Raw genomic sequence first — 14,806 nt, 5'->3', positions numbered from 1 at the left:
ATTAGGGTTTTAATCAATTTTTATCAATGTTTTATTTTCAAATTCAGTAAAAAAATTCCCTACCAGCCAATCAGGTCACAGCTTTCCTGGGACATCACTTTCAGCTTTTTTACCAGAGGTAAGTTTTTTATACTTACTGGTCCGGAACTCCGCCCTCCGAGTCTTCTCCCATTCAGCTGTGCTCTTTGGAAGCTGTCAGCTCCCCTCACTCTGAGGTCAGGTCAGAAATGAAAGGAGCTCCTCACCGAACTTCCTCAGTTACCAAACTTCCACTGTAGCACTCTAATGCAACCCAAGTCAGCATTGTAAGATGGCCCACTTTTATACTGACTGACTCGAGCCCCATGAAAACTGGTTTAAGCCAATTTTCTAATTAACAAGGTGCAGCTGCAAGCAGAGCCTGAGTGAACCCTGTTTAAAGCTGGTCTAAAACTCACCTTCTCCAACCCTAACAGCAACTGTTAAGTTAATCTGCTAAATAAAAGACAGATTAGATTTAAGATAAAATTAACCCTTAATTATCCTCAGTTACCAAACTTCCATTGGAGCACTCGAATGCAACCCAAGTCAGTTTATACAAAGTGTGTTTAAAAATTAAACCCTGTTACGGTAAGACCAGGTGAAGACAGTAAAAGACCCCAAGACACCTTTCTCACTAACAATGTTTTATCAGTACATTAAGATCGAGAGGATAACTAAGGAAAGGGTAGGGCCTATCAGAGACGTACAAAGTAATTATGCGTGGATTCAGAAGATGTGAGCATAGTTCTTCATAAGTTTTTTGTCTCTGTCTTCACAAAGGAGAGGGATGATGCAGACATTGTAGTTAAAGAGGAAGAGTGTGAAATATTAGATACGATAAGCATAATGAGAGAGGAAGTACTAGAGGATCTGACATCCTTGAAAGTGGATAAATCACCAGGGAGGATAAACAGTCACTTAGAAAGGCACGGATTAATCAGGGATAGTCAGCATGGATTTGTTCAGAGAAGGTCGTGTCTTAATTAATTGAATTTTTTGAGGAAGTAACAAGGAGGATTGGTGAAGGTAGTGCAGTGGATGTGATCTACGTGGATTTTAGTAAGGCACTTGACAAGGTCCCGTACGGCAGACTGGTCAGTAAAATGAAAGCTGTGGGATACAGGGGAATGTGGCAGGTTGGATCCAGAATTGGCTCAGTGGCAGGAAACAAAGGGGAGTAGTCAATGGATGTTTTTGTGAATGGAAAGCTGTTTCCAGTGGCGTTCCACAGGGCTCAGTGTTGGGTGCCTTGCTGTTTGTGGTACATATTAATGATTTGGACTTAAATGTGGGAGGCTGGATTGAGAAATTTGCAGAAGATACAAAAATTGGCTGTGTAGTTGATAGTGGAGAGGATAGCTGTAGACTCCAGAATGACAAAAATGGTTTAGTTGAGTGGGCGTAAAAGTGGGAAATGGAATTCAGTCTGGAGAAGTGTGAGGTAATGCATTTGGGGAGGACAAATAAAGCGAGGGAATACACAAAACAGGAGGATATTGAGAGGGGCAGAAGAAGTGAGAGACCTTGGAGTGCATGTCCACAGGTCCCTGAAGGTGGCAGGACAGGTAGATAGAGTGGTGAAGAAGGCATATGGAATTCTTTCCTTTATTGGCCGAGTGTGACAGGGTGGATGTGAATAGGATGTTTCCTCTGGCTGACGAGTCTAGAACCAGGGGACACAGTACAGAATAAGGGACAGGCCATTTAAGACTGAGATGAGGAGGAATTTCTTTACTCAGAGGGTGGTAAATCTGTGGAATTCTCTACCCCATAGGTCTGTGGAAGCTCAGTCATTGAGCACGTTCAAGACAGAAAATCAATAGATATCTGAATACCAACGACATCAAGGGATACAGTGATAGTGTGGAAAAATGGCATAAAGGTAGATGATCAGCCATGATCTGTTTGAATGGTGAAGCAGGCTCGATGGGCTGAATGGCCTACTCCTGCTCCTATTTCCTACGATCCTAGAAACCTACCTGTTTGACAAAGCCCTTGGTTACCCTCCTTCTGTGGTTTGGTGTCAAATTTTGTTTGATAATGTTTCAGTGAAGCAATTTAGCACGTTTTAGTATTGTTAAAGGAGAAACATTTAAAGAAGAAAGGGACATGGGGTCGGACTAGCTGGTTAGATCTGCCAAAGAGCTGGTACACGCAGGATGGGCCAAATGGCCTCCTTCTGTGTTGCAAGAGTTTGTTATTCTATCAGTTGTGAACAAGTTAAAGGTGCTATAGAAATGCAAATTCATTTTTATCCCATGAAGTGTCACAAATGTTTGGTGGGATCAGGAGGGCTCCTAGACACAGGTATGAAGAGCACAACCTGTCAGACAGCTGGCATCTGGTAACCATCACCACCCGATCCCATTCCCAGCCACTCCATCACCACCCGCTCCCATTCCCAGCCACTCCATCACCACCCACTCCCATTCCCAGCCACGCCATCACCACCCACTCCCATTCCCAGCCACTCCATCACCACCCACTCCCATTCCCAGCCACTCCATCACCACTCACTCCCATTCCCAGCCACTCCATCACCACCCGCTCCCATTCCCAGCCACTCCATCATCACCCACTCCCATTCCCAGCCACTCCATCACCACCCGCTCCCATTCCCAGCCACTCCATCACCACCCGCTCCCATTCCCAGCCACTCCATCACCACTCACTCCCATTCCCAGCCACTCCATCACCACCCGCTCCCATTCCCAGCCACTCCATCACCACCCACTCCCATTCCCAGCCACTCCATCACCACTCACTCCCATTCCCAGCCACTCCATCACCACCCGCTCCCATTCCCAGCCACTCCATCACCACCCACTCCCATTCCCAGCCACGCCATCACCACCCACTCCCATTCCCAGCCACTCCATCACCACTCACTCCCATTCCCAGCCACTCCATCACCACCTGATCCCATTCCCAGCCACTCCATCACCACCTGATCCCATTCCCAGCCACTCCATCACCACCCACTCCCATTTCCAGCCACGCCATCACCACCCGATCCCATTCCCAGCCACTCCATCAACACCAGCTCCCATTCCCAGCCACTCCATCATCACCCGCTCCCATTCCCAGCCACTCCATCACCACCCAATCCCATTCCCAGCCACTCCATCACCACCCGCTCCCATTCCCAGCCACTCCATCACCACCCGCTCCCATTCCCAGCCACTCCATCAGCACCCTCTCCCATTCCCAGCCACGCCATCACCATCCGATCCCATTCCCAGCCACTCCATCACCACCCGCACCCATTCCCAGCCACTCCATCAGCACCCTCTCCCATTCCCAGCCACGCCATCACCACCCGATCCCATTCCCAGCCACTCCATCACCACCCGCTCCCATTCCCAGCCACTCCATCACCACCCGCTCCCATTCCCAGCCACTCCATCACCACCCGCTCCCATTCCCAGCCACTCCATCAGCACCCTCTCCCATTCCCAGCCACGCCATCACCACCCGATCCCATTCCCAGCCACGCCATCACCACCCGCTCCCATTCCCAGCCACTCCATCACCACCCGATCCCATTCCCAGCCACTCCATCACCACCCGCTCCCATTCCCAGCCACTCCATCACCACCCGCTCCCATTCCCAGCCACTCCATCACCACCCACTCCCATTCCCAGCCACGCCATCACCAAACGATCCCTTTCCCAGCCACTCCATCACCATCCACTCCCATTCCCAGCCACTCCATCACCACCCGCTCCCATTCCCAGCCACTCCATCATCACCCGCGCACATTCCCAGCCACTCCATCCTCACCCACTCCCATTCCCAGCCACTCCATAACCATCCACTCCCATTCCCAGCCACTCCATCATCACCCGCGCACATTCCCAGCCACTCCATCATCACCCACTCCCATTCCCAGCCACTCCATCACCATCCACTCCCATTCCCAGCCACTCCATAACCATCCACTCCCATTCCCAGCCACTCCATAACCATCCACTCCCATTCCCAGCCACTCCATCATCACCCGCGCAGATTCCCAGCCACTCCATCATCACCCACTCCCATTCCCAGCCACTCCATCACCATCCACTCCCATTCCCAGCCACTCCATAACCATCCACTCCCATTCCCAGCCACTCCATAACCATCCACTCCCATTCCCAGCCACTCCATCATCACCCGCTCCCATTCCCAGCCACTCCATCAGCACCTGATCCCATTCCCAGCCACTCCATAACCATCCACTCCCATTCCCAGCCACTCCATCATCACCCACTCCCATTCCCAGCCACTCCATCAACACCCGCTCCCATTCCCAGCCACTCCATCATCACCCACTCCCATTCCCAGCCACTCCATCACCACCCGATCCCATTCCCAGCCACTCCATCATCACCCGCTCCCATTCCCAGCCACTCCATCACCACCTGATCCCATTCCCAGCCACTCCATCACCACCCGATCCCATTCCCAGCCACTCCATCAACACCCACTCGCATTCCTAGCCACTCCATCACCACCCACTCGCATTCCCAGCCACTCCATCAACACCCACTCGCATTCCCAGCCACTCCATCATCACCCACTCGCATTCCCAGCCACTCCATCATCACCCACTCCCATTCCCAGCCACTCCATCATCACCCATTCCCATTCACTCCCATTCCCAGCCTCTCCATCATCACCCACTCGCATTCCCAGCCACTCCATCATCACCCACTCCCATTCCCAGCCACTCCATCATCACCCACTCCCATTCCCAGCCACTCCATCATCACCCATTCCCATTCACTCCCATTCCCAGCCACTCCATCATCACCCACTCGCATTCCCAGCCACTCCATCACCACCCGCTCCCATTCCCAGCCACTCCATTACCACCCGCTCCCATTCCCAGCCACTCCATCACCACCCGCACCCATTCCCAGCCACTCCATCACCACCCACTCGCATTCCTAGCCACTCCATCACCACCCACTCGCATTCCCAGCCACTCCATCAACACCCACTCGCATTCCCAGCCACTCCATCACCACCCGATCCCATTCCCAGCCACTCCATCACCACCCGCTCCCATTCCCAGCCACTCCATCAACACCCACTCGCATTCCCAGCCACTCCATCATCACCCACTCCCATTCCCAGCCACTCCATCATCACCCACTCCCATTCCCAGCCACTCCATCATCACCCACTCGCATTCCCAGCCACTCCATCATCACCCATTCCCATTCACACCCATTCCCAGCCACTCCATCATCACCCACTCGCATTCCCAGCCACTCCATCATCACCCATTCCCATTCACTCCCATTCCCAGCCACTCCATCATCACCCACTCGCATTCCCAGCCACTCCATCATCACCCATTCCCATTCACACCCATTCCCAGCCACTCCATCATCACCCACTCGCATTCCCAGCCACTCCATCAACACCCACTCGCATTCCCAGCCACTCCATCATCACCCACTCGCATTCCCAGCCACTCCATCAACACCCACTCCCATTCCCAGCCACTCCATCATCACCCACTCGCATTCCCAGCCACTCCATCAACACCCACTCGCATTCCCAGCCACTCCATCACCACCCGCTCCCATTCCCAGCCACTCCATCAACACCCACTCGCATTCCCAGCCACTCCATCATCACCCACTCCCATTCCCAGCCACTCCATCAACACCCACTCGCATTCCCAGCCACTCCATCATCACCCATTCCCATTCACACCCATTCCCAGCCACTCCATCATCACCCACTCCTATTCCCAGCCACTCCATCATCACCCACTCGCATTCCCAGCCACTCCATCATCACCCATTCCCATTCACTCCCATTCCCAGCCACTCCATCATCACCCACTCCCATTCCCAGCCACTCCATCATCACCCACTCGCATTCCCAGCCACTCCATCATCACCCATTCCCATTCACACCCATTCCCAGCCACTCCATCATCACCCACTCCCATTCCCAGCCACTCCATCATCACCCACTCGCATTCCCAGCCACTCCATCATCACCCATTCCCATTCACACCCATTCCCAGCCACTCCATCATCACCCACTCCCATTCCCAGCCACTCCATCATCACCCACTCACATTCCCAGCCACTCCATCATCACCCACTCACATTCCCAGCCTCTCCATCATCACACACACACATTGCCATAGGCAACTCGACAGCTGCAAAACCCCAGGCTACTGCGGGGCAAGAGATGTGATCAACCCCAATCAAAAGCCTACAAATCAAATAGAAGGAAAACTTACGCTCAAAGTACAGAAGGAATTTGGTTTCCTCTGCTGTATCTCCTTTGCAGTGATAGTTTCCAGAGACAAAATCAGTCAACATCAAAGTCCGAACGCCATTCATTTCTCCTCCTTCAAGGACTAAATCTCCTTGTTTACAGCTCAGTTTGAGGTCATTGCCAACCCTCTCAAATTCTGAAAAAAAAATAAAAATATGAACTTGGTAACCTGGTGAGGACTCTCTGTCATTCTTCTTCTCTCTCTCTCTCTCTCTCTGTCCCTCCCTCTCTTTCACTCTCTCACCCTGTCTCTCTCGCTCTCTCGCTCCCTGTCTCTCTCTCTCTCCCTTTCCCTTTCTCTCTCTCATTCTCTTTCTCTCTCTCCCCCCCTGGATCTCTCTCTCTCTCTCCCTGTCTCTCTCTCTCTCTCTCCCTGTCTCTCTCTCTCTCTCGCTCCCTGTCTCTCTCTCCATCTCGCCCTGGATCTCTCACTCTCTCTCCCTGGATCTCTCACTCTCTCTCCCTGGATCTCTCTCTCTCTCCCTTTCTCTTTCACTTTCTCTCTCTCTCTCACTCTCTCTCCCTGTCTCACAGTCTATCTCTCCCTTTCTCTCTCACTCTCTCCCTGTCTCTCTCTCTCTCGCCCTGCCTCTCTCTCTCTCTCTCTCCCTGTCTCTCTCACTTTCTCTCCCTGTCTCTCCCACTCTCTCTCCCTGTCTCTCTCACTCTCTCTCCCCGTCTCTCTCACTCTCTCTGGATCTCTCCCTTTCTCTTTCTCTCTCTCTCTCTCTCTCTCAATCTCTCTACCTGTCTCACACTCTCTCTCTCCCTTTCTCTCTCATTCTCTCCCTGTCTCTCTCTCTCGCCCTGTCTCTCTCTCTCACTCTCCCCATCTCTCTCTCTCGCTCTCTCTCTCTCTCTGGATCTCTCTCTCTGTCTCCCTGTCTTTCTCTCCCTGTCTCTCTCTCTCTCTGCCTCTCTCTCTGTCTCACTCTCTCCCTATCTCACTCTCTCTCCCTGTCCCTTTCTCTCTCACTCTCTCCCTGTCTCTCTCACTCTCTCTCCCTGTCTCTCTCTCACTCTCTCCCGTCTATCTCTCTCTCTCTCTTTCCCTCTCTCTCTCTCTCCCTGTCTCACACTCTCTCTCTCTCCCCCTTTCTCTCTCACTCTCCCTGTCTCTCTCTCTCTCTCCCTGTCTCTCTCTCTCTCTCCCTGTCTCTCTCCCTGGATCTCTCACTCTCTCTCCCAGTCACTTTTTCTCTCTCTCTCCCTGTCTCTCACTCTCTCTCTCCCTTTCTCACTCTCTCTCTCCCTTTCTCTCTCACTATCTCCCTGTCTCTCTCTCTCGCCCTGTCTCTCTCTCTCACTCTCTCTCTCACTCTCTCTCGCTGTCTCTCTCACTCTCTCTCCCCATCTCTCACTATCTCCCTGACTCTCACTCTCTCCCTGTTTCTCTCTCTCTCTGTCTCTCTCACTCTCTCCCTGTCTCTCTCTCTCTGTCTCTTCCTCTCTCTCCCTGTCTCTCTCTCTCGCCCTGTCTCTCTCTCTCACTCTCTCTCTCTCACCTTCTCTCCCTCCCTGTATCTCTCACTCTCTCTCTCTGTCTCTCTCACTCTATCCCTGTCTCCCTCACCCTCACTCCCTGTCTCTTTCTCTCTCTCTCCCTGTCTCTCTCAGTGTCTCTTCCTTCTCTCTTACTCTCTCTCCCTGTCTCTCTCTCTCTCTCCCTGGATCTCTCACTCTCTCTCCCTCTCCCTGGATCTATGACTCTCTCTCCCTGTCTCTCTCACTCTCACTCCCTGTCTCTCTCACTCTCACTCCCTGTCTCTTTCTCTATCTCTCTCCCTGTCTCTCTCAGTCTCTCTCCCTTTCTCTCTCCCTTTCTCTCTCACTCTCTCTCTCTCTCTCTCTCTCCCTGTCTCTCTCTCTCTCTCTCACTCTCTCTCCCTGTCTCTCTCTCTCTCTCCCTGGATCTCTCACTCTCTCTTCCTGTCTCTCTCACTCTCTCATCCTGTCTCTCTCTCTCTGGACCTCTCACTCTCTCTCTCCCTGGATCTATGACTCTCTCTCCCTGTCTCTCTCTCTCTCTCTCTCTCTCTCTCCCTTTCTCTCTCACTCTCTCCCTGTCTCTCTCACTCTCTCCCTGTATCTCTCTCTCTCTCTCCCTGTATCTCTCTCTCTCTCTCCCTGGATCTCTCACTCTCACTCCCTGTCTCTCTCTCTCACTCCCTGTCTCTCTCTCTCTCTCTCCCTTTCTCTTTCACTTTCTCTCTCTCTCTCACTCTCTCTCCCTGTCTCACAGTCTATCTCTCCCTTTCTCTCTCACTCTCTCCCTGTCTCTCTCTCTCGCCCTGCCTCTCTCTCTCTATCTCTCTCACTCTCTCTCCATCTCTCTCACTCTCTCTCCATGTCTCTCTCACTCTCTCTCCCCGTCTCTCTCACTCTCTCTCTCTCTCTGGATCTCTCCCTTTCTCTTTCTCTCACTCTCTCTCTCTCTCTCACTGTCTCTCTCTCACTGTCTCTCTCCCCATCTCTCTCTCTCGCTCTCCCTCTCTCTGTCTCTCTCTCTCTCCCTGTCTCTCTCTCTCTCTGCCTCTCTCTCTGTCTCACTCTCTCCCAATCTCACTCTCTCTCTCTCTCCCTTTCTCTCTCACTCTCTCCCTGTCTGTCTCTCTCTCTGCCTGTCTCTCTCACGCTCTCTCTCCCTGTCTCTCTCTCTCTCTCTGTCTCTCTCTCACTCTCTCCCGTCTCTCTCTCTCTCTCTCTCTCTCTCTCCCTGTCTCTGTCTCTCTCTCTCTTTCCCTCTCTCTCTCTCTCTCTCTCCCTGTCTCACACTCTCTCTCCCTGTCTCTCTCTCTCTCCCTGTTTCTCTCTCTCCCCCATTTCTCTCTCACTCTCCCTGTCTCTCTCTCTCTCTCTCTCTCTCCCTGTCTCTCTTACTCTCTCTCACTGTCTCTCTCCCTGGCTCTCACTCTCCCTCCCAGTCATTTTTTCTCTCTCTCTCCCTGTCTCTCACTCTCTCTCTCTCTCCCTTTCTCTCACTCTCTCTCTCCCTGTCTCTCTCTCTCGCCCTGTCTCTCTCTCTCGCCCTGTCTCTCTCTCACTGTCTCTCTTGCTGTCTCTCTCACTCTCTCTCCCCATCTCTCTCACTATCTCCCTGACTCTCACTCTCTCTCCCTGTCTCTCTCTCTCTCCCTGTCTCTCTCTCACTCTCTCCCTGTCTCTCTCTCTCTCTGCCTGTCTCTATCACGCTCTCTCTCTCCCTGTCTCTCTCACGCTCTCTCTCCCTGTCTCACTCTCTCTCCCTTTCTCTCTCACTCTCTCCCTGTCTGTCTCTCTCTCTGCCTGTCTCTATCACGCTCTCTCTCTCCCTGTCTCTCTCACGCTCTCTCTCCCTGTCTCTCTCTCTCTCTCTCTGTCTCTCTCTCATTCTCTCCCGTCTCTCTCTCTCCCTGTCTCTGTCTCTCTCTCTCTTTCCCTCTCTCTCTCTCTCTCCCTGACTCTCACTCTCTCTCCCTGACTCTCACTCTCTCTCCCTGTCTCTCTTTCTCTCCCTGTTTCTCTCTCTCTCTGTCTCTCTCACTCTCTCCCTGTCTCTCTCTCTCTGTCTCTTCCTCTCTCTCCCTGTCTCTCTCTCTCTCTTTCCCTTTCTCTCTCAATCTCTCCCTGTCTCTCTCTCTCACTCTCTCTCCCTCCCTGTATCTCTCACTCTCTCTCCCTGGATCTCTCACTCTCACTCCCTGTCTCGTCTCTCTCTCTCGCTCCCTGTCTCTCTCTCTCTCTCTCTCTCTCTCTCACTCTATCCCTGTCTCCCTCACCCTCACTCCCTGTCTCTTTCTCTCTCTCTCTCTCCCTGTCTCTCTCACTCTCTCTTCCTTCTCTCTTACTCTCTCTCCCTGTCTCTCTCTCTCTCTCCCTGGATCTCTCACTCGCTCTCCCTGGATCTCTCACTCGCTCTCCCTGGATCTCTCTCTCTCTCTCCCTGTCTCTCTCAGTCTCTCTCCCTTTCTCTCTTACTCTCTCTCCCTGTCTCTCTCTCTCTCTCCCTGGATCTCTCACTCGCTCTCCCTGGATCTCTCACTCTCTCTCCCTGTCTCTCTCACTCTCACTCCCTGTCTCCCTCTCTCTCTCGCTCCCTGTCTCTCTCAGTCTCTCTCCCTTTCTCTCTCACTCTCTCTCCCTGTCTCTCTCTCTCTCTCACTGTCTCTCTCTCTCTCCCTGGATCTCTCACTCTATCTCCCTGTCTCTCACTCTCTCTCTCTATCTCACTCTCTCCCTGTCTCCCTCACCCTCACTCCCTGTCTCTCTCTCTCTCTCTCACCCTGTCTCTCTCTCTCTCTTTCTCTCTCTCCCTTTCTCTCTCTCTCCTCTCTCCCTTTCTCTCTCACTCTCTCTCCCTTTCTCTCTCACTCTCTCCCTGTCTCTTTCTCTCCCTGACCCTCACTCCCTGTCTCACTCTCTCTCTCTCTCCCTGTCTCTTTCACTCTGTCTTCCTGTCTCTCTCACTCTCTCACCCTGTGTCTCTCTCACTCTCTCACCCTGTCTCTCTCTCTCTCTCTCCCTGGATCTCTCACTCTCTCTCCCTGGATCTATGACACTCTCTCCCTTTCTCTCTCAATCTCTCCCTGTCTCTCTCTCCCTCTCCCTGGATCTCTCACTCTCTCTCCCTCTCTCTCTCTTCCTGTCTCTCTCTCTATATCTCTCCCTGTCTCTCTCTCTCACTCTCTCGATCCCTGTCTCTCTCTCTCTCTCACTCACTCTCTCTCTCTCTGGCTCTCTCACTCTCTCTCGCTGTCTCTCTCACTCAATCTCCCCATCTCTCTCTCTCTCTCTCCATGTCTCTCTCTCACTCTCTCCCTGTCTCTCTCTCTCTCTCCCTCTCTGTCTCACTCTCTCCCTGCCTCACTCTCTCTCCCTCTCCCTTTCTCTCTCACTCTCTCCCTGTCTCTCTCACTCTCCCTGTCTCTCTCTCTCTCTCTCTCTCTCCGTCTCTCTCACGCTCTCTCTCTCCCTGTCTCTCTCACGCTCTCTCTCCATGTCTCTCTTTGTCTCTCTCCCTGTCTCTCTCTCTCACTCTCTCCCTCTCTCTCTCTCTCTCACTCTCTCCCTCTCTCTCTCTCTCGCTCCCTCTCACTCTTTCTCCCTGTCTCACATTCTCTCTCTCTCCCTGTCTCTCTCTCTCTCCCTGTCTCTCTCTCTCTCCCTGTCTCTCTCTCTCACTCTCCCTGTCTCTCTCTCGCTCTCTCCCTGTCTCTCTCACGCTCTCCCTGTCTCTCTCATGCTCTCTCTCTCTCGCTGTTTCTCTCACTCTCTATCACTGTCTCTCTCCCTCTCTCCCTGGATCTCTCACACTCTCTCCCGGTCACTTTTACTCTCTCTCTCTCCCTGTCTCTCACTGTCTCTCCCTGTCTCTCTCTCTCTCTCCCTGTCTCTCTCTCTCTCTCTCTCCCAGTCTCTCTCTCTCTCCCAGTCTCTCGCTCTCTCCCTTTCTCTCTCTCTCCCTTTCTCTCTCTCTCCCTTTCTCTCTCTCTCTCTCACTCTCTCCCTGTCTCTCTCTCTCTCTCTCCCTGCATCTCTCACTCGCTCTCCCTGTCGCTCTCTCTCTCTGACTCTCTCTCTATCTCTCTCACACTCTCCCTGTCTCTCTCTCTCGTCCTGTCTCTGTCGCTCTCACTTTCTCACTGTCTCTCTCTCTCTCTCCCTGTCTCTCTCTCTCTCTCCCTGTCTCGCTCTCCCTATCTCTCTCTCTCTCCCTGTCTCTCTCTCTCTCCCTGTCTCTCTCTCTCTCACGCTGTCTCTCTCTCTCTCTCTCTCTCCGTCTCTCTCTCTCTCTCTCTCTCCCTTTCTCTCTCACTCTCTCTCCCTTTCTCTCTCACTCTCTCTCCCTGTCTCTCTCTCTCTCTCCCTGTCTCTCTCTCTCTCTCCCTGTCTCGCTCTCCCTATCTCTCTCTCTCTCCCTGTCTCTCTCTCTCTCCCTGTCTCTCTCTCTCTCACCCTGTCTCTCTCTCTCTCTCTCTCTCCGTCTCTCTCTCTCTCTCTCTCTCTCCCTTTCTCTCTCACTCTCTCTCCCTTTCTCTCACACTCTCTCTCCCTGTCTCTCTCTCTCTCCCTGTTTCTCTCTCTCCCCCATTTCTCTCTCACTCTCCCTGTCTCTCTCTCTCTCTCTCTCCCTGTCTCTCTTACTCTCTCTCACTGTCTCTCTCCCTGGATCTCTCACTCTCTCTCCCAGTCATTTTTTCTCTCTCTCTCCCTGTCTCTCACTCTCTCTCTCTCCCTTTCTCTCACTCTCTCTCTCCCTGTCTCTCTCTCTCGCCCTGTCTCTCTCTCTCGCCCCTGTCTCTCTCTCACTGTCTCTCTTGCTGTCTCTCTCACTCTCTCTCCCCATCTCTCTCACTATCTCCCTGACTCTCTCTCTCTCTCCCTGTCTCTCTCTCTCTCCCTGTCCCTCTCTCACTCTCTCCCTGTCTCTCTCTCTCTCTGCCTCTCTCTCTGTCTCACTCTCTCCCTATCTCACTCTCTCTCTCTCTCCCTTTCTCTCTCACTCTCTCCCTGTCTGTCTCTCTCTCTGCCTGTCTCTATCACGCTCTCTCTCTCCCTGTCTCTCTCACGCTCTCTCTCCCTGTCTCTCTCTCTCTCTCTCTGTCTCTCTCTCATTCTCTCCCGTCTCTCTCTCTCCCTGTCTCTGTCTCTCTCTCTCTTTCCCTCTCTCTCTCTCTCTCTCTCTCCCTGACTCTCACTCTCTCTCCCTGACTCTCACTCTCTCTCCCTGTCTCTCTCTCTCTCCCTGTTTCTCTCTCTCTCTGTCTCTCTCACTCTCTCCCTGTCTCTCTCTCTCTGTCTCTTCCTCTCTCTCCCTGTCTCTCTCTCTCTCTTTCCCTTTCTCTCTCAATCTCTCCCTGTCTCTCTCTCTCACTCTCTCTCCCTCCCTGTATCTCTCACTCTCTCTCCCTGGATCTCTCACTCTCACTCCCTGTCTCGTCTCTCTCTCTCGCTCCCCTGTCTCTCTCTCTCTCTCTCTCACTCTATCCCTGTCTCCCTCACCCTCACTCCCTGTCTCTTTCTCTCTCTCTCTCTCCCTGTCTCTCTCACTCTCTCTTCCTTCTCTCTAACTCTCTCTCCCTCTCTCTCTCTCTCCCTGGATCTCTCACTCGCTCTCCCTGGATCTCTCACTCTCTCTCCCTGTCTCTCTCACACTCCCTGTCTCCCTCTCTCTCTCGCTCCCTGTCTCTCTCAGTCTCTCTCCCTTTCTCTCTCACTCTCTCTCCCTGTCTCTCTCTCTCTCTCACTGTCTCTCTCTCTCTCCCTGGATCTCTCACTCTATCCCCCTGTCTCTCACTCTCTCTCTCTATCTCACTCTCTCCCTGTCTCCCTCACCCTCACTCCCTGTCTCTCTCTCTCTCTCTCTCACCCTGTCTCTCTCCCCATCTCTCTCTCTCGCTCTCCCTCTCTCTGTCTCTCTCTCTCTCCCTGTCTCTCTCTCTCTCTGCCTCTCTCTCTGTCTCATTCTCTCCCAATCTCACTCTCTCTCTCTCTCCCTTTCTCTCTCACTCTCTCCCTGTCTGTCTCTCTCTCTGCCTGTCTCTCTCACGCTCTCTCTCCCTGTCTCTCTCTCTCTCTCTGTCTCTCTCTCACTCTCTCCCGTCTCTCTCTCTCTCTCTCTCTCCCTGTCTCTGTCTCTCTCTCTCTTTCCCTCTCTCTCTCTCTCTCTCTCCCTGTCTCACACTCTCTCTCCCTGTCTCTCTCTCTCTCCCTGTTTCTCTCTCTCCCCCATTTCTCTCTCACTCTCCCTGTCTCTCTCTCTCTCTCTCTCTCTCCCTGTCTCTCTTACTCTCTCTCACTGTCTCTCTCCCTGGCTCTCACTCTCCCTCCCAGTCATTTTTTCTCTCTCTCTCCCTGTCTCTCACTCTCTCTCTCTCTCCCTTTCTCTCACTCTCTCTCTCCCTGTCTCTCTCTCTCGCCCTGTCTCTCTCTCCTCGCCCTGTCTCTCTCTCACTGTCTCTCTTGCTGTCTCTCTCACTCTCTCTCCCCATCTCTCTCACTATCTCCCTGACTCTCACTCTCTCTCCCTGTCTCTCTCTCTCTCCCTGTCTCTCTCTCACTCTCTCCCTGTCTCTCTCTCTCTCTGCCTGTCTCTATCACGCTCTCTCTCTCCCTGTCTCTCTCACGCTCTCTCTCCCTGTCTCACTCTCTCTCCCTTTCTCTCTCACTCTCTCCCTGTCTGTCTCTCTCTCTGCCTGTCTCTATCACGCTCTCTCTCTCCCTGTCTCTCTCACGCTCTCTCTCCCTGTCTCTCTCTCTCTCTCTCTGTCTCTCTCTCATTCTCTCCCGTCTCTCTCTCTCCCTGTCTCTGTCTCTCTCTCTCTTTCCCTCTCTCTCTCTCTCTCCCTGACTCTCACTCTCTCTCCCTGACTCTCACTCTCTCTCCCTGTCTCTCTTTCTCTCCCTGTTTCTCTCTCTCTCTGTCTCTCTCACTCTCTCCCTGTCTCTCTCTCTCTGTCTCTTCCTCTCTCTCCCTGTCTCTCTCTCTCTCTTTCCCTTTCTCTCTCAATCTCTCCC

The 14,806-nt window shown here is 52.9% G+C and overlaps 1 protein-coding gene across 2 annotated transcripts in view; it reads right to left on the bottom strand.

Annotated features, from left to right (window-relative positions):
- The window catches only part of LOC137381500 (T-cell surface glycoprotein CD3 delta chain-like), a 145,119-nt gene that overhangs the window by 18,721 nt on the left and 111,592 nt on the right, over positions 1-14,806 (bottom strand). For both annotated transcript variants that reach the window (XM_068054190.1, XM_068054189.1), the window contains one exon: positions 6,273-6,446. In XM_068054190.1, the coding sequence (XP_067910291.1) occupies positions 6,273-6,446 (174 nt within the window). The remainder of the gene's footprint in view (positions 1-6,272; positions 6,447-14,806) is intronic.

This window comes from Heterodontus francisci, chromosome 22, assembly GCF_036365525.1.
Source record: "Heterodontus francisci isolate sHetFra1 chromosome 22, sHetFra1.hap1, whole genome shotgun sequence".
Taxonomy (NCBI): domain Eukaryota; kingdom Metazoa; phylum Chordata; class Chondrichthyes; order Heterodontiformes; family Heterodontidae; genus Heterodontus; species Heterodontus francisci.
The sequence above is the reverse complement of the archived record's forward strand: the minus strand, read 5'-3'. Positions and strand labels throughout refer to the sequence as shown.